The sequence below is a fragment of the Osmerus mordax genome, chromosome 5 (genome assembly GCF_038355195.1).
Source record: "Osmerus mordax isolate fOsmMor3 chromosome 5, fOsmMor3.pri, whole genome shotgun sequence".
Taxonomy (NCBI): Eukaryota; Metazoa; Chordata; class Actinopteri; order Osmeriformes; family Osmeridae; genus Osmerus; species Osmerus mordax.
Genome location: NC_090054.1, coordinates 9,892,149 through 9,918,477, shown reverse-complemented (window position 1 = coordinate 9,918,477; position 26,329 = coordinate 9,892,149). Strand labels below are relative to the sequence as shown.

Below are 26,329 nucleotides of genomic sequence, written 5' to 3'. Positions count from 1 at the left end.
TGATCTGAATTGTACCGAAACCTCATAACTTTGTTGAAAGGTCAATTGTTTAGTAAAATTGTATGTAGTAGCTAAACACACTCAGTAATAAAGCATAAAACCTGTGTCTTAAGTCAAGTTACTAAAGATATAGAAGCTAAATGTGACGAGAACTCTTTGTCGGTTAAGATATTGGTGGCGTAACGTGTTAGATATTGTTGGCGTAACGTGTTAGATAGAGCAACATGCATCAATATTAATGCCATATCTATTATATTCAAACATACAGAGAGTGGATCGCCTCCTAAAAGAATTGCTCCCTGCTTGACTGACCTGCCAAACTTCCAGCATGCCAGTTACAGACCGAGAACAATCGAAAGACCCATGGGACAGCGATGTAAATAAACACTATTTTACCCGAAAATGTCAAATAATATATTCAATTTCCTGATTATTTAAAGACTGTATTCAAATATTATGATTATTTATACTGCACGTTATCATTCTGCTTGTCATGGTATCCATACATTTTTACACATACACAAAACAAGGACAAAAAAAATCAATGTCAGTGATGGGCCAATTATAAAATGTACAGCTCTTCAACTTACCATGCAAAATGTAGCTTGTCTTATAAAAATTGGATGTACCACAGCAGCAGCAAGCAGTCTGTGAATATCTATTGTTCATGTGTCTTTAAGCAGTTGATATACATAATTAAATTCCACTCTCAGAATAAACTCCTGAAATGAAAACCACAGTAAAGGCACTAGTTAATGGATACATGCCATGGGATGTGAGAGAATAAAACTAATCTAATTGGAGTTGGCATAATTGCCATTGTGGTTAAATATTGATGAAAACATGGACCATTTTGGTGAAATCACCCTTCCCCATGTTTGGTCAGGGTCTGCCCAAGCTCCCAGTGCCTGCGCTGAGGGAGACCTTGGACAGGTACCTGAGGTGTGTGAGACACCTGGTTAACGAGGAGGATTTCAGGCGAACCCAAAACATTGTGGAGAAGTTTGGATCCCCAGGTGGTGTGGGGGAGCTGTTACAGACAACACTCTTGGAGAGGAGGGAAAACAAAGCCAACTGGGTAAATCTTATGACAGATAACGATCCACCATCTCGAATAGACATTTCGTTTTGTAAGTGTGTTTGTATTTGGTTGTGCTGTTTAAGAAGATTATGGATGTTTTCAAGTTTGGATCACTTTTTATAAAGTAAGTAAATGTCTGTTTCCCAGGTGTATGACTATTGGCTCGAGGACATGTACATGAACAATAGACTGGCTCTGCCTGTCAACTCCAGTCCTGTTATGGTTTTCCCAAAGCAGAACTTCAAGGCTCCCATCGACTCTCTAAGGTACTGAATCGACCACACTAAGAGTATGCGCTATTCATGGGCAAAGATACGTTTATCTGATAGTTTAAAGTCAACCAGGTGTTCACAGTTCATTGATTTAGTGTTTCAAAGTGTTATTGGCCAAACCCTCTGTGGTTAGAATTCATAGGCTGGCAGAGTGTACACAGAAAATCAGCTGTCATGGATGATATTTGTCAGAAATTGTCAACTTTTTATCAATGTCAGTGACAGATGGCATCATCACCCAAGGCCAGAGAGACCAGGGAGGCCAATGCATAGGTTAACGGATCAAGGCTTGTGGTTAGGCTAACATGCTGTTGTGTTATTGATTTGAATCCTGGTCCATTCAGAAAGAGCATTATTCACACATAAGGCCATACATAATCAGTAAACGCTGATCAAGAGACAGGCCTAACTTGAATACCTTTGATCCATTTTTTATTCTACAGGTGGTATTGATTTTATTGCATTTCTCTAGGTTTGCTGCCCATCTTATTTCAGGGGTTTTGGAATACAAGACTCTACTCGATGGGTAAGTCAATGTACACTCAAGGGTTTAATTGCACATACCATTGAGGCACTTAACAGACTCTAGCTGTATCACCGGAGCTGCGATGGAACTAATGTCTGTATTGTGTGCCTAAATGTGTGTATTTGGGTGTGCATGCATGTTTGTGCATGTGTGTGTTTGGATGTGCGTGTGTGTGTCTTTGGTTGTCCATGTGTCTTTGGGTGTCTGTGTGTGGGTTGGGTGTGTGTTTCACTGTGAGCGTGGTACAGGCGAGCACTGCCAATGGACTATGCCCGGGGCCAATTGTCTGGGACCCCCCTGTGTATGGAGCAATACTTAAGGCTGTTCACCTCCTACCGCCTGCCAGGGACTAAGAGGGATACGCTGGTGGCCCAGGAGAGTAGTGTGATGACTGAACCTGAGCACATTATCGTAGCCTGCAAGAACCAGGTAAGACATAAAGGGAGGAGGCAGAGATACTCCTCTTCATTTTAAAAGAGTTTCATTACTGGGATTGAAACAATAGGCACAATCTAAGATTAGCTTTGGTGCATGCAACATATTGAATTAACAGGGTTGTTTTTCAGTAGACAAAGTGAAATGCTCAGCCCATTAATACATTTGAACAACAATGTTATCCCCCACTCATCAATCTTTCATTTAATTAAGCATGTCCGTGTTTGACGGAAATCAGGTTCGGTCAGAAAACATACATTGACTACACTGTGATGAACAACCACAAAAACTATTAAAGCACATATGAGTGCGTATCAATATAATATGTCATCAGCCCAACCTTCAGTGTTGGCATTGAAATTACCATAAGAAAGTCTTCCTGCGACAACCTGAAAGGTTTGTAACAATAAGCCACAAATGTATCGTAACACTGTTGTGCCCTTGATGGAGCAATCTGTCACAGGTAAGGCATTTGAGAGACTAACCACTCTGAAAGGACCCATGGTGTTAATAAATTAATTTGCTCTCCCACTAGTGCTGTCAAATATCTTGTAGGAAAACATTTGAGCTGTATCATCACTGCCGAGTCCATCTGGTGAAATATCCCATTCCTAATAACACAACAGTTCTAAGACACACAACCAGCTGCTGGACTGTACAATGTGGGTGGAAAGGACGCAAAAGCAATTGCAAGCCATAACATAATACATTTTAGCTCCAGACCACAGAGATGGATGGGTTTTAGCAGATGATCTTCGGTTGTAATGCTGTTACCCTAAGATAATGACCCCCCCCCCCCCCCACCCACCCACCCGACACACACTTATACCTCCATCCCATCTCTCACCCCCAGTTCTTTGTGCTGGATGTGGTGATCAACTTCCGTCGGCTGAATGAGAAAGACCTGCTGACTCAGCTGGAGAAGATCGTCAAGATGGCTGACAATGAGGAGGAACGACTCCCTCCCATTGGCCTTCTCACGTCAGATGGAAGGACAGAGTGGGCAGCGTCTCGCAGTCTACTGATAAAAGGTCTCTGATCCTCATGAATAATACATCTGTTTTTTACAGGTGTATTAGGTGAATAAATATTGACCTGGTTGCCAGTGTTCATCAGAGTGATACCTACAGGAGATCAGATCAAGGGTTGAAGGTAACAGAAAGCATGACTTTTGCTTCTAAATGTTTGTGCTTGGGTTCAGAATCTACAAACAGAGACTCTCTAGACATGATTGAGCGCTGTCTGTGCCTGGTGTGTCTGGACACCTCCAGTGGGTCGGATCTGACAGACACCGACCGCGCCATGTTGATACTGCATGGGGGAGGAGGTGCCAAGAACGGCGGCAACCGCTGGTACGACAAGCCCTTGCAGGTAACGGTGGCCAATGGTCAAAGAAAGGGATTAAACCCTAATGCTAATATCATCCCCAATCATTGAAGGAAAGAGCGTATATGATGGCTTTAGGCATCCCATTTCATTCCTTACTGAAATCCAAAGCAATGTATTCAAAAAGGTACATAAGTGAAGCTCATTGAAGCTCAACTTTTATTTGGATAAAATCATTCATGTCACCAAATCACCAAATAACAGATAAATTGCGCAAGGTTGTTTGAATGTAAAAATGTATCTAAGGGGCCTTTCTGTCCATTCTGAGTCAAAACTAACCAAAAACATTTAATCAGATTGTCATTTAGAATTATTATGGCAAGAGGAATCTAAATTGTCTTCATATTGCTGACTCATTAAAACCATTGTGACTTTTCAGTTTGTTGTAGGGTCTGACGGTTGCTGTGGAGTAGTATGCGAACACTCCCCCTTTGAAGGAATTGTCTTAGTGCAGTGCTCAGAGTATCTGCTAAAATACATGTAAGTTCTTAAGCTCTGATTTATTCTCAAAATACAGGAGATATTGTCAAAGTGAGTCAAGTTAATCTGTTGTTGAAAAGACACAAATTGGACAGGCTGTTGGACTTCAATTAGGTAATTCATGAATACACCACATCCTATCGAGTTATACATCCAGGTCACTCTCTTAAATAAAATTGGTTAAATCTAAGTAGAAACAACACAGAAATCATGTTTGAGTTGAAATGACATGGGATTGATGTTTATGTGTAACTGCTTTCAGTCGGTATAATAAGTGAATCTGTTGGTTGTAGCTAGGATTGCTTTGCACTCTCTGCCTGGGGTGTTTTCAGGAGAGTGGTGCTAACGTGACCCTGTGCTGGGTCTCCAGGCTGGGGCCTCCCTGGTGTGTGTGGTTGTGTATTCAATCATATGTATAATAAATACATTCATTTAGCAAAAGAAGCTTAACCTATACACTTAATTCAAAAATTAATTGTGGAATGAATGTACTTTGGATTGATCAATTGGATTTGATTGGATTTGGCAGAAGGATTTAAGGTTATGGCTTCTGTCCTCCAATGCCTCTACCGCCACAGGAAAGGGAGCCCATGTAAGATGGTGAGGGCTGACAGTGTGAGCGAGCTGCCTGCCCCAAGAAGACTCCGCTGGAAGTGTTCTTCGGAAATTAACAACCTCCTTTCCTCTTCCACCGAAAAACTACAAAGGTACATAAAAAAGGTATACCAAACAAACACCTTGCAAAGCAAGAAGTGCTAACACTGTTATTATGATATCTTCTTTCTTTTTTTTTTTACTTAGGCTTACAAGGAATTTGGACATGAATGTCCACAAGTTCCTTGGTTATGGGAAAGAATTGATCAAAAAACAGAAGATGAGTCCGGATGCATTCATACAGATGGCTCTGCAGCTGGCCTACTACAGGTAAGCATTTCCAAATCTGTAAAACCACCATGAGTCAGAATTCACAGAACTAATAGTTAAAAGCTCAGAAACCGACCATAATAATGAACCCACTCAAAAAACCATAGGTGTTATGGGAGACCTGTTTCGACCTATGAGAGTGCTTCCATCCGTCGCTTCCGGGGAGGAAGAGTAGACAACATACGCTCTGCAACTCCGGAAGCCTTGGCCTTCGTCAAAGCAATGACTGATGGAAAATTAAGTCTCAGTGTGAGTTTTGAACTTAAATATATCCGTTTTTATCTGAAGATACATTTGTGACTTATTGTCATTGACCTTGCTATTGACTTCTTTAGGACAAAGAGAAGATGGAGAAGTTAAGAGAAGCTATATCTGCTCAGACCAAATACACTATCCTGGTAAGATTAACTTAATTTATCTAGCTACCATTTTTGATAAGCAGTGACAAAATGTGATTAGACAGTCACTAAGTTAGTCTAATGCATCATGTTTTTCTAGGCAATTACAGGAATGGCGATAGACAATCATTTATTAGGATTGAACAAAATTTCAGAGGAGCTGAAGATAGAGAAACCAGAGATATTCACAGACAAGACCTATCTGACCAGTAACCAATTTATTCTGTCCACTAGTCAGGTACTACTATCATAAACTTTAATACCATACTACATGCAAACATGTAACCTCGACAAAACTAACTCTTTGATCTTCCCTCTAGGTCCCAACAACAGTTGAGATGTTCTGCTGCTATGGACCAGTAGTTCCTAATGGGTACGGAGCCTGCTACAATCCCCAATCCGACCACATCATCTTCTGTGTGTCCAGTTTCCGAGAGAGCACTGAGACGTCTTCTTCAGCCTTCGTAAAAGTAATTGAGGAGGCACTGTTGGAGATGAAAGATCTGTGCAGCAAATTCAACAAGCCTGTGGAGCAGCCCAAGGCCCAAACACTGGAGACACACACACAAACAGACAAAAACTGGCAAAATAAAACACAAAAGACTGAGCAGAGCACGGTTCCAATACAGGCAGGGGTCCAGGCGAAGCCAACAGATCAGACTAAGGTGGAAGCCCAGACACAGACTCCTACACATGGAGAATCAAAAGCTGAAAAGAATAAGCCAGGTAAGCCATAGACCTCCTCAGGATGGTGTATACTTTTCTTGAAACCAAGTTGTATCTTCTGAGTAACCATGTTGTGTTGTGATGAATAACTGTTCATACATTACATACAAAAAATAACAATTGCACTATCTTGCTGGTTATATAGACCAGTAAAATATGTTATATACTTTAAGATGGGTATTTATTGAGGGCAGTTACATACAGTCAAGGTAAGGTGTCGATAATGTGAAAGTATTTTGAGACGTTGCAATATTGTAGTACATGTGTATTCATGTTGTTAAAAGAATAATATAATAATATTATAAGAACATCAATCAAATGTTATTCAGAAAACATGTTAGAATGTATTTGGATGTGCCTGTGACTAAATGGACCTTGCCTATTCAACAAGTCTGACTGCTATTGCAGTTGACGTGTCTTTGTTTCTTGTCTTGTACAGTGAATACAGGTGTCTCACTATGAAACATATCTCTATAGATCAGTGGTTTGTTGGAAAAAATAGGTATGGTCACATTGTCACTGCTGCTGATGTACAGTATCTGAGTGTGGAAGAAGAAAATAATTTTATGGTAGTCCTAATAGTAGAAGTCTTAACTCTTAAAAATGTATAATGTGAGCAATAGGTGTGCTGGTGTTTACTCACCCTATGTTTTATTGCAAGTGAACTGCAATAAATCCTCTCAAGGGATTTGTAAAAAAAGAAAAAAGAAAGAATTATATGGCAATTCCTATTCTGTGCTGCTGAGCTGTTTGCCAATTGTCTCTGTGGTTTGCTATGTCAAATTGTCTTTCTATAAGTCCTGTTCTTGTCTCTAAATGTTACTGTCTTTGTCAAAAAGATTTGTGTCAATACAACAAAAAGATATTGACCTAAACAATACTATGGTACAACACATAAATATATATATATATTTGTATACTTGTATATTTAAAACTGGGTTAACTATAATCAATGGATAGAAGCCATCATAGCTGTCTGAGCATACAGTATTTAGTGAGTGCTGTTGTACTATTATTGAGCAAAACAGGCCAAGTATATGATATATATAAAAAGCAATTGTATTGAAGAGCAGTTATATGGTAAATGTTGATTTTCCCAAAGAATGTAACATTTATTAAGAATATTATATCACTAAATGTACAATCATGAGCGATATGCAAAACATAGTTACAGCATTTAAAATGTGTATTTTTGTATTTATTAAATATTTGAGTCATGTGACACTTCATAAAAAATTATCAAAGTGTGATTGTAAAGTAACCATGCATTGTGCCATTAAAATGTCTCTATTAATCAAACCATAAAATAAAGATCCACAGAACTCAACCTGACTGAATCACTGCACTCAAGGCAATCATTTTGACCACATCAGATTAGTCGAACAAGCACTTATCAAACAAAGAAAGTTTTTTGGGATACAAGACTTTAACACAGGCTCCTCCGATGGAACAAATCATAAATCTCACATAAAGGGTAAGTTACATTTTATGACAAGAAACAAGAAACAATGAAAAACTGTAAACAATAGACTGAATAACAACAATTGAGACATGCTAGTATGTAAGTCAATGATTCACTCTACAACACTATGCACAACAAAAATATTTATAGTGTTTATCATTCACTATATCAACAAGTACATGAATACTGATGTGTAGATGGATTGCAGTGACAGACTTGTGGTTAGATGGGGTGAATGAGAGCCTGGGGCAACTGAGACTGCTGAGGGACTTTAAGATACATTGTGTGTCAGATACAATTACATCGAGTGGGAGAAACACGGAGAGCGAGAGAAAGAGGGAGAGGATGTGGGGTAAGTTACGAAAATGTTCTGTTTGCATCACAAATACATTTTCAGAAGATAATTAAAACTGTAATTTATTTAGGCATATGTGAGGCCGACTCTTTCGCCCTGACAGGTGCCTTCATGCTGATTGCGTACTACATTATGACGTAAAACAAAAGCCTGCATTGTAAATCGTAAAATATCAATAATCTTCTTTCACACATTTTAAGTTGACAGTTTATTTAACTTTCCTAGTCCATCTGTAGCTTGTAAAAGTTAGATTTGCCTCGTGGTTTCAGTGGATTTTAGCACATTTATCAGGTCAGCAATACTTTCTTAGAGATGACGCATGTGCGTCGTCGTTAAGGACTCTGCTTGAAATTGAAAGCTCAGGCTGCCTGACAAGTGAATTATTAGGAATGTTTTAATTTTTTTCAGCAATGCCACAACATTCAGTAGTTATACGCTATGGGGCATACGAGTCATGCGGCGTCGTGAAACACAGTACTTTTCGTCTGGAAGGTCTTCAAGGTACACGATCTATCACTTACCGTGGCCGTGAGCTCTGACGAACATGGAATAATGACAGTATTATGAATGCACATTACAATACATTTACAATTCTCAATTCGTGACATTTAGAGTAAATCCTTAACTTCTTCCCTGATATACATAGCTGCTTTGAATGAGTCGGGGTATCAATGTGTTCTACAGCCAACATGTGACTGGAACATGGTGGAGCTGGTAATCAATGGAGAGTATGTCTACACATGCAACATCAAGCAACTTGAGTTCGGTGAGTTTGTTGGTTGTGAGGAACCAGGTTTACCAAGTTAGAAGCTAGAGGTAGGCTACATGTGTGGAACTCACTTTAAACTGGAGTCATTGACTAATATTACTGTGGTTTTTGACCACTGAAAGTGAAAATAGTATGTTATCAGATCAACATGCAGTCCTAAGCCATCAAGAGTGACTTAAGATTATATTGTATGATGTAATAATGAATAGAGATGCTATTGATGCATTATTACAGCTACTATTTATTGAGACAGAGCAGAGTACAATGTTTCTCATGACCCAACAATGCTTTACCTTATGTCTATTGTAGGAGGAGACGGGAAACTAGACCCCCTTTGCAAGGAGGCACTTGCTGCAGTGAAAAATGCATACTAAGCGAAACTGATGCACTGTTTGATGGGCAGCAAACGTAATATGAAGTCTACAAAGAAAGAAGACAAATTTGAATTCTGTTAAATGACAAGCAACACAGCATTTCTTCTTAAAGGGTCAAATCAGCAAAGGAAGACCAATGTTAAAACTGTCCTCTTAAATCACGTAGTGTTCTATTTCTACTTAAAATGTTGAGGTTGGGCTACAAAAATGGTTACACTTATAGTGTTTATTTTCTTGTATTTAATGTCTAGGTATTTGCTCTGAAGTTACTCTACTGATGTCTACAGTGAGCCACTGACTATAAACTACCAAGTTTATGGCCACAAAATATTAACCATATTTAGTATCTGGCATTACATTTAAATCATGCTACCTTTAAAATATTATTTTCTCATGTTGCTTAATCACACAGGTTCAACTGAAATATAACAGCTCATCTAACAGAAACCACACACCCATAGAGTATTTGCATCACTGTCAAAAGAAAGCTTTCGATTTGACAGCATGACAACTAATAAACCAGACGGATTTTATTCAAGCCCCTGTGTAATTGCTAAGGGTTTCAGCACGTCAGTCAAACAAACAAAAACAAAACACCCAAATGTTTATGGAGCTCTACTAAGCTCTACAGTGTCAGTAAATATATATATTCAGGCTGAGAGAGGACAAACACACACATGCATATCAGGAATAAATAAATACATATATATACATATATGTATGTGTGTGAGTGTGTGTGTATGTCCTCTCTCAGGCTCCATAGGGTAGGCTTGCTGAGCCTTCTGTCTGTTGAGGAGAACATGACGGGCTGCCTGTCTCTCTGCCAGCTGGCTGATGTCTCCTGATGAAACCAGGTGTGACAACACTTACAGTCATTCACCAACAGCGAGGAGAAACCCTGATATCCTAGATGTGTCTAAACAGTCTACGTATTTGGAATATGGATGCTGCACATTCATTATATAATGTGACCCAGTATGCCTTGTGCGTCTTATGACATTGGAGTGTTAAACTATAGAAACTAGCCCTCAAGTGTTATGCTAGTACTAAACAATGCCAGCTAAAGCAGGAACCTATTGCTAAATGATATGCATAGCTAATTTAGATGTACATCAACCTGGGCTCTCGAGTCTAACCCATTCGCCGTGAGACTCTCACGCAACACCTTGTATTTCTCACGCATTTCAACCATTTCTCACACTGAGAAATAAGGGATAACTTGTTGCGCTGTATACAATTAATGGACGAGGCGCAGGCATACTGAGATGATAGTTGTCTCGAGTTATACAGAGTATAAAGCCAATTAGGAAACATCACCAGCACCCTCCTCCACCCTCTTGTCTGTGAGAGGAATCTCAGAGCGCTTTAGAAGTTCCTCCCGTGGAAAAAGCTTAGATTGAAAGCTGTGTCCATGAACCTCTTCAGCTCATTTAGGTGGGTGAGTTTATTCCCTGTAGCAGGGGCTGCTGCAGGATCTCGGCCTACATACCTGGAACAAAGAGACACATGCTGAGGGATCACATACGGATCCTCTTTTGTTCATTATGAGGTTTTGTCTTGTCCCAGACTTACCATATAGGTTTCTTGTTGGACACCACGGTGAGGAAACGGGGTTGGACGTAGTCATAGTAACCCATGTTCTTGTGCTCCTCCTGACACCAGACCAGCTCAGCGTTGCTATAGCGGCCGATCTCGGCCTTGACCAGGTCAAAGGGGAATGGGGAAATCTGGTGACACAGAAACCCAAGGATGGCAGCATTGTAGGAGCCACTTATTGATTATTCATTATACTGCTTTGTTCTGCATTTCTGTTTTGTGAGCATGTGGCTCAAGGCCGTAGCCATGGAGTCAACATTGGGCGGGAAGAATTAATCATAATTCTTCCCGCCCAATCATAATTAATCATAAATCATAATACATTTTGGGGGTCCCCCCAAAATGTATTATGATTACGGCCTCTTTTGCTTCCCCAGCTCAAAAGGTCTTAATAAAAGGAAAGGGAAGAGGGTGTTGCTGACTGGGAACACACAATGTTTGACTTTGTGTTTTCAGGGTTTTTTTTTCTCTGTGCTCTAATGTTTTCAGTTTGTATTATATCTACTTACATTTTTATTTACTAGTTATTTATAACTTGATTGATTGATTGATAACTAGTTGATTTATAACATTCAACTCTGTAATAAACTGGACCTTCATCTCAGACCAATTCTTTTTGCAACCAACAAGTGTCAAGAGAATCCCGAGCCAACACAAATTGTGACCCAGGAATGGAAACAAAATTAAGATAAAGGGTCAATACAAGCATTAGCCTGACATTTTAAATTAACATAATATTTTGTTAAGACCATTAAAACCAGAGTTGAGTCCAGTCTAAAATTAATTTAGACTTTTTTTGAGAAGCACACCTGTTCCAGCCGGACTATGGCTACGTCACTCTGCAGGTTGTGCTGTTTCCTTTCTTTGGCCAGTTCATAGTAGACCTTTCCGGTGCAGAAAATGACCCTCTTCACATGACCTGGGCTTTTACTGGCTGGACTCTCATCAGGTATCAGCCGTCGAAACTTAGTACCTACAACAGAGATTTAGCTGAATGTAATTGACATGACTGTTACACTGTCTTTTACACTGTCAGAAGACAAAGAAGGTGTGCCTCACCTGTTGCGAGGTCATCAAAGCTGGACCTAGCATCAGGGTGCCTCAGAAGAGATTTAGGCGTGAAAATAATCAACTGCAAAACAAAAGATACATTAAGTTTGATTCCAGTTATAATAAAGTTGTAGGCAGCAGATTGATTCTGTCATCCGTTTCTGGATTATGTGGCAGGAAAAACCACAGAGATAAAATTGCTGTGATTTGTGGTCATCATATTGCACTCCAAGACAACATTAGGGAAAATAAACATTTTCTTAACAGTCGAAAAATAAAAAACCTCCACTGTTCAACCAACTGCATCCATGATTTTAGACTACTTTCTTTTGGAAACAAACAATATCATCCCCCATTGGGTCTCTCTCTAATTTGCTCAGAAAGCGACTTTCTCATGCTCCACAAAGCATCACATTTATTTGCGACAGGGGATCAGTTAACTTTAGACAGTCACCGTGTGCTGAGAACAGAGACTGGTAGGGTTGAAAAAGGAATATGTGAGGGAAGAAACTAAAAACTTGAAGCACGTGTGATGCCGTTAAACATAGACAAATCTAACCTTTGTGGTCAACTTTGTACTATATAGTGGCTAGTCCTACTGTAGGGTTGCTAATTTAGACAACTGTATCGGGGTTGTCAATACTGATTGATATTTCAGGATGACTAAAGATAAGATGTTAGGGTTAAGATATTAGTGGATAGATATACTGTACACAATTGTGTAGCGGAGGCCTGAGAGAGAGTTTCTCTTTACCGGTTTTCTGAATGGCAGTAGGGTCTGCCTCCGCAGCGCATGGCAGTAGTTAGCCGGGTTGGAAACATTGACCACGATCCAGTTGCAATCATAGAGCTGCTGGACCTCAAAGTCTCCATTGTACTCCTGTATCACAATCAAACATGTTTCTCCAAATAGCCAGTCTAAAAATGCTGAACAGTTAGTCAGTAAAAATCAACATTTTCACTTTGCAATGTTGTGATGGATACTGTGGTCTGAACAAAAAACAGACAGACATATACACTCTGTAGAGAAATGTTAATTCAGTGTATGCTCTTTCCGAAAGTTTGATCAATATCCCATTAGGTGATGAGTGTCCAACTCAGCAATGATACTGGTTAATGCAGCCTGAGGCTCGAACTGCTCTTTCAGAGTTTTCCGTAAATGTGCCCTGGGGGTTGAGGGGCTCGTTACGACTAAGCCTCAGAGCTCAAAATGAAGAGGCTTTTCATCTCCAAAGCTATCAGGAGAATCACTTGAATACCCCATAGACCTATTGAGTAAAAGTGCTTAAGCATTGAACATGAAGCATGTGCAAATAATGTTTTCATTATTGGAATTATTCATAGAAAAGATAATGGATGCTATAGGTTAAAGGTCGTAAGTGTTGTACATACGGGGAAGCGATCAGGATCATCTTTGCTCATCTGTAGGAATCGTTCAGGTCGGGCTGAAGAGTGTTCCGGACCCTGAGGATTGGACAGGGGGATAGGCGGTGATGAAACCTCATGTCTATAAATTCCCGTGAGCCACCATCTCCCAACATTCACTGCACCATGATAAATAGTAAAAGAAAGTTTGACGTTCTTTTAATATTTTTTAACAATGGTAGCATTTATGACTGCTAGTAAGCATCTCTGCTGTTAAAGCATATGTGTGGCATGTATGTCACAGCTAGTTAGCTTGAGCTCTCTCTCCTCACCATCCCCTCCATCCCATGGGGCAGCAGCAGGACAATGCCATTGTTGCGGACCCACTTGGCCTGGCCCGGGCTGATGAATTGGTCTATGATGCACTGGGCCGTGTTGTGGAAATCTCCAAACTGGGCCTCCCACAGCACCAGAGCATTAGGACTGGCCATAGCGAAGCCCAACTCAAAACCTGGGTTGATAGAGGTGCATGAAAACATCATCACAGCCAAGTCATGGTGGTCAAACTTACTTTCATGTGGTGAGATGACAGGGCATTTGAGTCAGTCATACCCACCCAGAACTCCATACTCTGACAAGGAGCTGTTGCAGACGGTATACGGTGCCTGGTTGGCCCATAAGTGGTTCATAGGAACGCAGAAGCGCCTGTCCACTTCCTGGTCGTGCAGAACATGGTGACGGTGACTGAAAAAAAGAAGGTGGAAAAAGAAGCGAACAGAAGGATTTAAAAAATGAAGGCCTTTCTCTATCTGTCTGTTCATAGTGCATAAAATGCTCATCTTTTACACAGTTGAGCTCTTTGGGCACTCAGAACAAGTGTGGTGGTGCATTGTATTTTCAAAGGATTTTTTCCAAGGATATTCAGGGAAAAACCTTTCATACAGGACCAAAGAAACTACAGATAATTGGAATACAACCAAAACCACTTTTACAAAAATAAGTCGAGCCGCTAGTCATTAGTCTTGATGTGTGTACAAAAAGTAGGAGGGGCGTCAAAATAGCTTCTGGGTGAGGTGGACAAAGTTCTGTTCCAGGAGCACTGGCTCAGTACAGGAGCTCTGTATTATCATTATCTGCATTTCTCCGTGTACAGAAAGGAAATGAATTTAAGCTTTAAAATAGCAACCCCTTTAAAGGGTAAGAGTTAGGGTTGCGTTTTAAATGAATTTCATAGAAGGTTGGACAAAACAACTCAGAGAATAAGCTGACAGGAGGGTGTTAAGGACACCAAGCTGTCCTCACTGGCATGTAAACAAGAAGACAACTGGGGCAAAAGTGCGATCCGTCAAAGATTCACTCACACAACTTTCTTTACAGACAACCAATCCATGATGAGTATAGTCTTCCCTCCCTTTCATAACTTGTCTCCAGTCATCTTTTGGCAATAGAGGCCAACAGGATTTGATGGAAGAGAGAAGAGGCAGGATTTAACAAGCACTGCCAGTCCACTCGCTCCCAATGTGCAAGTCAGCCATCAGAACCAGCCCGATGAGACAATCATTTAAGCCCCCTTTAACATCACTCTAATGATGTCTCTTGTGCACACACAGACTCACACACATGGATAAATCCCATGGATCTGAGCTGAGCTTGTGTAATGATCAAACGTAAAGGGAAGTAATGCAGTCATCTCCAGGATTTCCAATGGTTGTTATTTTTTGCCTGGTATGCAAAGTAGGTGCTTCAAGTCTCACGTGTTCCTGATTTGTATAAATAGGAACACTTCCTTCTGTTTATCTGAACTCAGTAACCAGGGGAAAATTATGTACAGTACTAATGAGTAGGGGTGGGGCGAAAAATCGATTTGCATTTGAATTGCGTCTTCTAACGATTCATATCGATTCACAAATGTAAAAAATAGTTTTTTTTTTTTTTTTAACAATGAGTTTACTAAACTGCTAGAAAAACTATACATTTAAAGGTTTTGAAGCAATGGGATTTTTTTCTTCAACACTTAACTGCCTATCACAGTCAAATAGAAACAAGTAACACTAAACAGCAAACTGGAATCAAATGTAAGCATATATTGAATCGAAATTTGATTAAAAATCAAGAAAAATCTGAAATCTGAAAAATTGTGAATCGATTTTTAATCGATTCGTGACCCCAAGAATTTACATTTAGTCATTTAGTAGACGCTCTTATCCAGAGCGACTTACAGTAAGTACAGGGACATTCCCCCTGAGACAAGTAGGGTGAAGTGCCTTGCCCAAGGACACAACGTCATTTGGCACAGCCGGAATCGAACCGGTAACCTTCAGATTACTAGCCCGACTCCCTTACCGCACAGCCACCTGACTCCCTGACAAGAATTGATTCTAATCAAATCATGAGGTACCAAAAGATTCCCACCCCTACTAATGAGGCCAGGAACTGTACCACTATTTACATTTACATTTACATTTAGTCATTTAGCAGACGCTCCTATCCAGAGCGACTTACACTGAATACAGGGACATTCCCCCGAGGCAAGTAGGGTGAAGTGCCTTGCCCAAGGACACAACGTCAGTTGGCTTGACCAGGAATCGAACTGGCAACCTTCTGATTACTAGCCCGATTCCCTCACCGCTCATCCACCTGACTCCCTATTTAGTTTGGTTGCTGTTCTATGTCTACTGAAAACGGATCTCTCACAGTAATTCTTGAATGGAAGACTGCCTGAAACCAAGTAACCACACTATCTTGTTCCCTCAGAAACTGTATGGCATAAAGAATATAACAGGACAGCGGAATATTTCTTCAGGGTTTCTTTATAAACTATGACCCGCTCTCTCCATTGTGCCTCATTTTCTCTTTCTTTTCCTCCCTCTCTCTCGCTCACACACACGCACTTCTTCCTTCGCCTTCATCAGTCAGGGGAGAGTGGAGCTGGGCTCAACGCACCCACCAAACGCAGAGTACTGAGTCCATTACTCTAACCGCTACGTCCCACGGCAACGTAGGCAGACCCAGCCAACTGTGGCACACCAATATGTTCAGTCCCACGGAAGCTGAGATGGAGACAGGGGACCAGGGAGAGAGAATTGGAGGGGAGACAGGAAAGAAAGATGGAGGGAGAAAGAAACAAAGTGGAGAAGTAAAAGAAGGTGGAGAGTTAAGTGGAAAGGCGGTGGCTAGCTGGGAGCCAGAAAAGACGAGGGGAGGAAGAAAAGAAATGTACGACAGGTTTACACCAAGTAGATGACAGTAGGGTAAATAAAGAGTAGACAAGATAGAAAAGAGGACCCATGTCTAGGCTTGGCTGCTTCCCATCGCTGTTTATCTCCCTGGGTTGTTTATTTTTTGAGAAACTGCTTTTCCTAGCCGGCCACAGAGATAACTTAAGAACATTGTAAAGAAGAAACAGATGTCAGAGCCAAACAAAACAGAGCAGAATAGCCGGTCCATCTTGTTAGGGTGATGTATGGAGCGCGTGCTAAGTGGTGGGGCCCCTGATGGACTGACAGACAGACAGAAACTACCAGGCGGAGATTGGAAGAGAGAGACAGATAAGACAGGCGGGTGAAAGGGAGGACGGATTTGTTTGCATGGCAGTCCACCTCTCGCAGCACATACCATCAGACAGCTTTCTTTGAGCATCCCCAGATGCATCACAGCAACAATGACGCCATGTGTGAATCATTCCAGTCCCGAGGGAAGTCGAGAGCGGACTTCCTCTGTCTCCAGAGACATTATGTCAACACCTTCAGAATGAATTCCTAGAATGTTTTTTTTTCTTTTTATTCCTAGTACCCCTAAACCTGAACACAGGCCCTCAAAATTGTCAAGTTGTCTGCGTGGGCATCTTGTGTATTTTAAACAAATATACTTTTTATTCGTTCTGCATAGGAGAACCATCTTTTCTCCACTCAGCTTCTTGTGCCTACATGTGTTCACTCAGACAGAACCCTTACAGCTGTGCATGTTTCACGCCAACCCAGAATCATAACAAAAAGCGTTCCCAATTGACAGGCTGTAGGGTCATAGAAAAAAGGGAGGGCATTTGATTTTTGTTCATGTTAACAGGTATTCACCTAAAGGTTCCTCTCTCCACATCCTGTCCACTGAGGCGAACATGGATGCCATCTTTGAGCATGGAGCCGAAAGCCATGTACTCCCCCAGAGCCCAGTCCATCTGACGCTTCTTCACCAGGTCAGCCCGTCCTCGCAGGATGCGAGACACACCTGGAGCAAACACAGACACACACTGTGAAAAAGCTGTATGTGAGGAACACTTTGAATAAAGTGGAACAATTACTACATTTCCACCCATTCATTGGTATTTCCAACCAGTAGTTGCACAGTTTGACAGATAAGTAAAATTAATGATGAGAGATGAGCATGAAGGGAAAGATAAAAAGCAACAGTTATTGTATTAGACCACATAAAGTGAAAGCAGCAGGTCTGATTTGACCATCCTTACACCAGCTGTTTTACAGAGGACAGCTGGCCCTGGGCATGGCTGTTTACAAGTCATCTCTTTTACATTTATTCATTCATTCCTCCTTTATCTCCTTTATTTACTCACTGCAGATCCTAACAGTAGATAGTGGAGAGCCTAGAGGCGGTGGCAAAAGTCCTAAAGAGGCTGAGGTCTGAGTGGACGAGGTTTAACACAATGAAATACTGTATGTGATCTTACATGTGATTAGAACCTAAGAATTATAACTGATTGATAGAAATTATGTCTAGTCACATTTAGTACAGGATTCTTCAAAAACGTATATGTATTTAATCGTATTTATTGTAAATACCTTCATTGGTTACATACCACTTAGATGGAATTTTAAGCAGACCGCTGAAAAATTCTGAATTTACGTGCATAAAGATTACGGGTTTTCGGGGGGTCTCGAGTCATAGACTGTAACTGAAAGTTCTTTTGTGCTGGTTTATAAAAAAAAAACAATAGTTACCATGACCAGCAGGCAAACTGCCACTTACCGGAGTGGATGGCAAAGTCCTCCAACGGGACAGAGCTAGCAGTCTGGCCAATGTGCCGCAGGACGTCCTCATCCAATCCTGTTGGAGGATAGGTCATGCTCTTGGGCTCCCCTTCCTCCGTGAAGAAATCTGAACCATGCAGAACCCACATGGGAAATAAGCTTCAGCCAGGGCTGGCAAAGTGTCATCACCTGCTATGAAAATGTTTAATAAATGAACAATATTATTTGTACTTGGCCAGGGAGAATCCAGCCAATGACGAATGTGTAGAATCTTCTCATCCTTGGAACTTCTGTATGCCTCCTCACAGATCTTGTCATATTTGGCCACCTCTTCCTGCAAGCAGATCACCATAGATTCAGAACAGTACCTTTACCTGCAGTCCATACAGCACAATAGATCCTCTTACAATCACCTTTGATGGAATGAGACCCTAACACACAAGACAATCAGCTGTCTAGGAGTGAGAGTAAAAAAATAATTAAAAAAAGGTGATCGTGGTTCAGTTGCCTTTCTCAACATATTGGCTTGAACAGCTTTCCAATTGAGTAGGGGGCTGGAAGGGGTCCTGGACTCCCATGAAACCCAGCATAAAGAGAGGGCAATTAAAACACCCTATGCTGGGAGTCAGGTGGCTGAGCGGTTAAAGAATCGGGCTAGTAATCAGAAGGCTGCTGGTTCGATTCCCGGCCGTGCCTAAAAAATGACGTTGTGTCCTTGGGCAAGGCACTTCACCCTACTTGCCTCGGGGGAATGTCCCTGTACTGACTGTAAGTCGCTCTGGATAAGAGCGTCTGCTAAATGACTAAATGTATGCTATTGGTGCTACAATTGGAACTCTGGGCTGGACTGAGAGTAGGATGAGAAAGAGTACTGGGAGAGTGTCCTTTCTTGTTGCGCTACCTATTATAGCCTTGTAACAGAAGAAAACGCAAAGCAGATAGGAAGTCTTTACTACAGGAAACAAAGTTTGATGGATGTTTGTTTTAAAGAGCTGTTCTGGATGGAGTGGCATCACTAGACCACACTGAAGCCTACATTAACAGATGAGAGAAAAGGGACAGTGTGAACACCAAAGTACAGTCTCTCTGTGTAAAATGAATGTAGCGGGGTTCTGTAGCCTGTAAGGTTAAAAGCGGAGACCTCAAACTCCTGCAGTGTGACCACGCCCTCTGCGATGAGCTTGTCTGAATACTTCTTAAGCACATGTTCCTGCCGACGGATTTGTTTGTACATGAGGGGATGGGTGAACATGGGCTCGTCCATCTCATTGTGGCCAAACCGCCGGTAACACACCTGCAACACACACACACATAGACTGATGGCATCCTGCAATCAGGTAGAAGAAAGACCGGTTTTACAGTTTTTTCTTTCACCCGCTACTGACCAGGTCGATGACCACGTCCTTGTGGAAGGTGCTTCTCCACTCAGCGGCGACCCGACACACATACATCACTGCCTCGGGGTCATCTGCGTTCACGTGGAAGATGGGTGCATTGACGACCCGCGCCACATCGGTGGGGTACGGAGAGGAGCGCGCCACACGTGGGTCCGTGGTGAAGCCGATCTAACATATAAATACATCAAGATAATCCGGAACCCAGGGAAGAGGATGTCCCCATGAGAGAAGATGAAAGCCAGACATACCTGATTGTTGACCACCACGTGGATCGTACCATGTGTGGAGTAGGAGGGGAGCTCACTCAGGTGGAAGGTCTCATAGACCACCCCTTGACCAGCGAAGGCTGCATCTCCATGGATCAGGATGGACATGACCTGATACACCACAACCAAGACAGGTCACGGAATATGTTTACTGAAACATGCTGCTTATTGTAAATGCTCTGTGTCTTCCGGTACCTTTTTTCCTTGTGTGTCTCCCCTGTAGAACTGTTCGGCCTTGGCTTTGCCCTGCACTACAGGGTCCACGGCCTCCAGGTGGGAGGGGTTTGCCATGAGTGACAAGGTGATGTTCTTGTCTGTCTCCCGGTTGATCCTCTCATGGTACATCCCCAGATGGTATTTCACATCCCCCGAACCCTACAGACAGGAGAAAAACATATATCACCTAATAAGGGCCTTCATGAAGGAATGACTTTGCAGGGGGGAAAAAACACCTATAATTATGCTACCAAGCAGTTGCAGGCTGTGACGTAAGGTTACCTCATCTGCAGCTTCCAGTTTCGAATCGAACTGGCAGAAGATCTGGTCCAACTCTTTCCGGATTACGTTTGCCAGCACATTCAGCCGACCCCTTGAAACACAGCAGCGCACGGTCAATGCTAACCTCCAGTGACCCTACTCGTGGATGTGTCCCTCAAGGTTGATGTTGTATCAGGACGTACCGATGAGGCATGCCCATGATGACGCTGTCGATGCCCGCCGCGCTAGACTTGTCGATGATGGTCTTGAGAGCTGGAATGAGCACCTCACAGCCCTCCAGGCCGAAGCGCTTCTCAGATGACCATTTACGAGCCAGGAAGTCTTCAAACCTAAGCCACAAGAGATATCCATCAGACACCTGTACAGGACAAAGATACGGTACGGACCCTTATTATTCTGACAGAGCAGGAGGTGGGAAGACACACTCACCGTGTAGATCGGACCAAGCGGGCCAGAAGAGTTCTTTTCTCAGTGTTGGTAAATTGCATGATGTCAGGAGTCTCAATTTTCTGGCGGATCCATTGGCACTGCTCCATGTTGTTGATGAACATGAACTCCACCCCAATGTGCCCACAGTACGACATCTGAGCAACACATACATTGTATGTTGTACTAATGGGATCTACACCCCCCCCCCCCCTTCCCACACACACACACAACACCTTTCTATTTCCATTTTTATTTCCTTAAACAAACTCACACATAAACACATACAAATACCTCCAGTCTGCATATGATCTCCCTAAGGGGCAGTGTGGTCTCACCGCCCCCTATGAAGGTGGTGGCGGGCAGTTGGAAGGTCTTGTCCAGGTCTGATTCACTGAGACCATAGAATCCTGGAGCAAGAGAGAAGAGGAGATAAACCTTACAGTGACAGCAAACATAATACTGACCATGGATCAACTATGTTGATAAAGCATACCTAGAGTCCTGCCCAAGCTCAATGTCCCAATCACATCCCAGAGGAGACAGGTGGAAATCACATTACTGTATAGTATACACACACACACACACACACACAGGAGCAAATCACATTACTGTGCACATACACACTCACACAACCGGTACTGAGAATAATTTCAGCTGACCATGTAAGGGACCATTAGCCTTCTGTAGAAAACCTATACGCCTTGTAGTGACAATATAAGACACAAATCTGTGTCCTTACACAGACTAATGCCCGACAGAAACAGGAAACACACACAACACACACACACATTCATAGAGAAGCATGCTCTCTCTTTAGTAGCTATTACTCTCCTCTTCGATCGCCTGCTTCTGTCCCGCATCACCTGATCCCCACAGTGCTAAATGAAATGCTGGATGACAGTGGCCAGGGCTGAGATTAATGGGCCTAGGACTCAGATAACATTAGCCTGGTCCGTGTGTTTGTGTGTAGTATGGTGGAGATGACTGAAAATGGCTCGTTTGCCTTATACCCCTAGTTCCTGTGCATGTGTGGGTGTTTTGCACTTCACCGGCCTCTGATCTCACAAGTATTTCCATGGTTTATCATCAGTGAAGCCAGAGCAAAGGTTACATGAATAATTAACGACAAAACAGGAGGAGATAATCAGTGATGAAACAACCTCCTATCATCAATGTGTCACAAAATCCTACCACCTTTGCTCTCTTTGAAGGAAATCCACTAACTGTCAAACACTGCACTTATGTTATCCCAATGGTCTTATAGTTTGTATCTAGTGTACTAATCAAAAACACATAAATAACACAAAGAAGGAAGGAAGATGATAAGAAGATGGTATGGGGTATTAGAGTCAAACAAGAAAGTGTTTGAGGATGTAAGGAAGTGCCTCCAGAATGGGAACCTAGTCAGCATATCACATAATTTCCCCTTCAGAACACCAGACCCAAAGGAACCCGCAGGGGGAATACAAACAAGAGATGCTAGAAGGAAGCCTGCCGCACAGAAAACAAGAAGCTAAAGAGTAAAAAAGAGAGCAACTACAAAAATGAAGTGAACGCGAAGGACTGTTGAATGAATCCTGGGACCAAAGCATTGTTGAAACTTCATTGAGTCTTACGAGTCTTTTAGAGCTACCTCAGGCGATGGGATTCTCACCCAGCTTGTCGATGGTCGTGATCAGGTCAGAGGGAACAAAGGAGTCCAGGTCAGCCTCCAGGATCCCGAGGGGATCTAACTGGGCAACGTGGTGACCGCGGATCTGAGGATGAAGGGAGAGAGATATGGAAGGGATGGGGGGAGAGAGAGACAGCAGAGGGAAGGGGTGAGACAGAGGGATGGGGGTGATATATATCCAGAAGGGGGAAGGCGGGAGGTGGGGAGAGAAAGAGAGAAATGGATAGAATGGGTAGGCACATTAGGCTCGTGGGCATTTCTGTGTGTTTACACTGTTCACATGTGCATTTGAGTGTGTGTGAATGTGAGGCGAGTCCTTGATGCTTGACGTTTCACGTGTCCTCCTTGCTTCAATTTCCAGGGCCCACATACAGTACTGTATGAACAGCTCGGGGAATACAATGACCCTCCATAAGAGAAGGCCTATATACTGAGTTCAACCCCCTGGGGAATTTTCCCTCTTTCACACTTACAGAATACATACACACACACTTTCACACTCCCTACAGGCCTGCAACATGCACTAGGAATGAAACTCTGTCTCTGCCAAATTACAGAATTTAATAAATCCCTCGGATAGTTCTTCTAATTAATTTGAGGGAGAGGGGAAATGTTAGCACCTGCTTTGTTTAAGTAATCTCTTTGATATTTCTATTTTCAAAAAGCACCCAGGCTAAGTAGGTTACAGATAATCTTTCAATTTGCATAACCACATGCAGTGACAACAAATTTTGTATTCCTTTTAATAAGATGGCATACACATTCCTTGCTGCCAAATTCATATGCTCTGACAAGTCAATTGCATTTTGGATGAGGCAGTTCACAGAAACACTACTGGGTATACGCATAAGACAAGAGCTTTAAGTCGTCAAGCTAGTGATACACAATTATGAGGAATGGACTGTAAAACTCTTTATACCTTTCATCCAGTGCGTGCGCATTTGTGTGTGTGTGTTACCTGATAGGCTCTTATGAGTGTGTGTACAGCCAGGTGGTCCTCCACCACCTTCTGTGCCATGGCAGGTGTCTGGGACATGGCCCGACCCTGGAGCAGGGTGGAGGGGCGTCTCTCACCCACCTCACCAGACGGACCTGATGCCTGGACGTTGCGGAAGTATGTGTCCCAGGACTAAGGCAGAGACCAACCAAATCCATTCAGTCTCCCAAATGTACATACACTGTATAATAAATTATCAGACTTACATCTGTCATTTTACCTCATGGACATTTCTGTGATCCTCCAACCAGGCAAAGTACATTTCCTCCACATAACTGGATCTGCTTGCCACCGCAGAGGGGACGACAGACCCAGACGAGCAGCCTCTCTTGGGTTCATACACAAACCGAACCACCCCTCCACCATGCAACCGCAGCCACTGTCGCCCACCACCCTTCAGGACCCCTGCCAATGCCCGGAACTGACTCATCTTTGAGGACAAGAAATGGAGGCTGAAGACTACACAGTTCCATTTACATTTAGTCATTTAGCAGACGCTCTTATCCAGAGCGACTTACAGTAAGTACAGGGACATTCCCCCAAGGCAAGTAGGGTGAAGTGCCTTGCCCAAGGACACAACGTCAGTTGGCATGACCCGGAATCGAACTAGCAACCTTCGGATTACTAGCCCGACTCCCTCACCGCTCATCCATCTGACTCTGATAGTTCCACTGCGCAATGAACTATCATGTAATTGATGAGTGACTTATGGTTTTGGCCAATGTCACATAATTGATCAAAAACAACCAAACATCAATAGGCCACATAGGCGTCATCCTGACCTAGGTGACCTGGACGATGAAAAACGACAAAGGGATTTTATTGCTTAGGAGTTATTTTAGTCAGCTCGAACCTTTGAGACAAGTGATTACAAAAAGTTTGTTATAGGCCACTGTCAATAAAAGTGTGTTATATTTTATATCAACTATCATACCCGCGGACAAAAAAAATCATCACTATGTAGTGGATGCTTACGCAGACGATAGCATCTTAATTTCCGCATAAAAGAGTGTCCTACTCTGCCCGCGTTGCAACGCACCCAGTTCTGTTAATGCATCGGTCTAGGCTATTTCCATTTCCTGCATCACAAACAAAAAGGCGGTTGTTCGAGGGTTTATTAAATTACCACTCAACACAGAGATTTGCAGATGCTATAAGCAAATACAAAGTCTGCAATAGATAAAAAGAGCACGTTTCGAATACAGAACCTATTGCATGCCTACCGGTGCTCACACATTTTCCTCCAGAACAATACTTGAAGGGGAATGGGTTGTTTTAGTATCGACCTCTATCAAGAACAAAAACACTGTTTGATTCTGCGTACTAGTGCGTTGCTCTGAAATCCTAATCCCTTAACGTCAAAATAGATCCTTAATCTCCTATATCCGTGCCATGGGAGACGCGGTGTCAACTCAATCTCGACACTGACATAGGCAAATAGCGAGACTTATTGACAATTGTAACTGTAAAACTACGTTTACCTTATGGCAGAAACTCTTTTACACTGTCATCATGTCGAGTCAGATGCTAGGCAAAAGATATGATGCAGGTGTCACACAAACACCGATCCATTTGGAGGCGCAGCAACTGAAGGCACGCCTCCTGTGTCAGGTGATGCACGGTCACGGCGCACAAGCTACTGCAAAGGTGACGACCGTCCAGGTAACCTGGTTGAGAGCATTCGCGCACACACAAAAAATACAAACGTATACTGCTTGTATGACATTTACATTACATTACATTTATTCATTTAGCAGACGCTTTTATCCAAAGCGACTTCCAAGAGAGAGCTTTACAAAGTGCATAGGTCACTGATCATAACAACGAGATAGCCACAAAACATTGCGAGTAGCCAAAACATGAAGCACACATTGTGAACAACCAAAGTAAGTGCCAAAGGGAAGAACCATAAGAGCATGTAGTTAAAAAAGTTACAATTAAACAACATGAACTGCTATAAGTGCAAGTGTACCTGTGGAGAAAAAAAAAAGACAAGCAACAATAATAATAACAATATATAAAAAATAATAATATAATAATATAATATGAGGACTAATTTAGATCAGAATCGAATACTAGTTGTCCTTGCATCATACATAGCCTACCGCTTCTAATAATAATCATTTTACCAACTAAACTTGTATAGAGACCAAACATGAGTCATGACGAGCAAGTGGTTTCAGTCACATTGATTGATGACCATCTACCTTGAAGGGGGTTTATGGTGTATTATAATTGCCCGGCTCTTTCTAACCATACCCTCCCTATCCCCACTCCTCCTCCGCCTGCATCCGTGCTCTATCACTCATGCTCATTGGCAGCGGAGGAAGCGGAGGCATCAATCATCACACAAACACTGGACTGGCTGGATGTTGAGTGGCGAAACCCTACCAGCCGTGGGAATCAACATCTCGAACGATACAAAGGACAAGAGATCCACAAGCCTGTGCTCGCAAGTGTCATTTCCTACCTTGTTCATAGTGGGGCCAGTGGTGGAATGGGGGGTCCCACTGGTCCCTGGTGGGCCCCTGCCCCTCAGATAGGCTGTCCCTTATAGCCAATGTGTCCCTGCCAGCTCCTTGTATTGTATACCGTAGCAATACGAGAAAAAAAAGAAGAGGATGTTTTCCGATTATAGAGAAACAATAGATTCACATTTACACCTGAACTTGGTGCCGTCAGAGTCGGCGGCAGTTCTCATTGTGACCCACGGTAGGTGAGGTCAGGCAATTATGAATGGAAATGCCATTTTGTTGTAGAGATTTGTTGGCTGACAAAGATGGAATGAATACTGGTGGGTTTGTGGCGTTTTATTAATAGTGTTGATCTGAAAAGGGCCCAGTGCCTCTGGCTAAACCCAACATACAGGTTTCATGGGAAATGACTCTT

The 26,329-nt window shown here is 42.3% G+C and overlaps 3 protein-coding genes across 3 annotated transcripts; 2 read left to right on the top strand and 1 right to left on the bottom strand.

Annotated features, from left to right (window-relative positions):
- Positions 1–328: 328 nt before the first annotated feature.
- On the top strand, positions 329–6,239 carry chata (choline O-acetyltransferase a). Its single transcript, XM_067236846.1, has 14 exons — positions 329–376; positions 887–1,078; positions 1,229–1,347; positions 1,826–1,879; positions 2,128–2,308; positions 3,168–3,345; positions 3,516–3,685; positions 4,080–4,180; positions 4,759–4,887; positions 4,982–5,104; positions 5,212–5,353; positions 5,440–5,502; positions 5,603–5,740; positions 5,823–6,239. Exons 1-14 carry the CDS (start codon positions 329–331, stop codon positions 6,237–6,239), a joined length of 2,055 nt encoding a protein of 684 aa, XP_067092947.1.
- Positions 6,240–8,455: 2,216 nt separating this feature from the next.
- c5h10orf53 (chromosome 5 C10orf53 homolog) lies at positions 8,456–9,293 on the top strand. The gene is made up of 3 exons (XM_067235916.1): positions 8,456–8,546; positions 8,692–8,811; positions 9,124–9,293. Exons 1-3 carry the CDS (start codon positions 8,456–8,458, stop codon positions 9,186–9,188), a joined length of 276 nt encoding a protein of 91 aa, XP_067092017.1. The 3' UTR covers positions 9,189–9,293.
- ogdhl (oxoglutarate dehydrogenase L) lies at positions 9,055–23,538 on the bottom strand. The gene is made up of 21 exons (XM_067235915.1): positions 23,402–23,538; positions 22,426–22,528; positions 21,063–21,178; positions 20,772–20,926; positions 20,525–20,671; positions 20,343–20,433; positions 20,040–20,219; positions 19,827–19,955; positions 19,567–19,746; positions 19,323–19,475; positions 18,413–18,515; positions 18,180–18,308; positions 17,273–17,423; positions 13,816–13,943; positions 13,532–13,710; positions 13,227–13,298; positions 12,589–12,714; positions 11,844–11,916; positions 11,594–11,757; positions 10,761–10,915; positions 9,055–10,677 (listed from the first exon to the last, which is right to left on the bottom strand). The coding sequence occupies exons 1-21, from the start codon at positions 23,477–23,479 to the stop codon at positions 10,554–10,556; spliced, it is 2,736 nt and encodes a 911-aa protein (XP_067092016.1). The 5' UTR covers positions 23,480–23,538; the 3' UTR covers positions 9,055–10,553.
- Between the last annotated feature and the right edge of the window lie 2,791 nt (positions 23,539–26,329).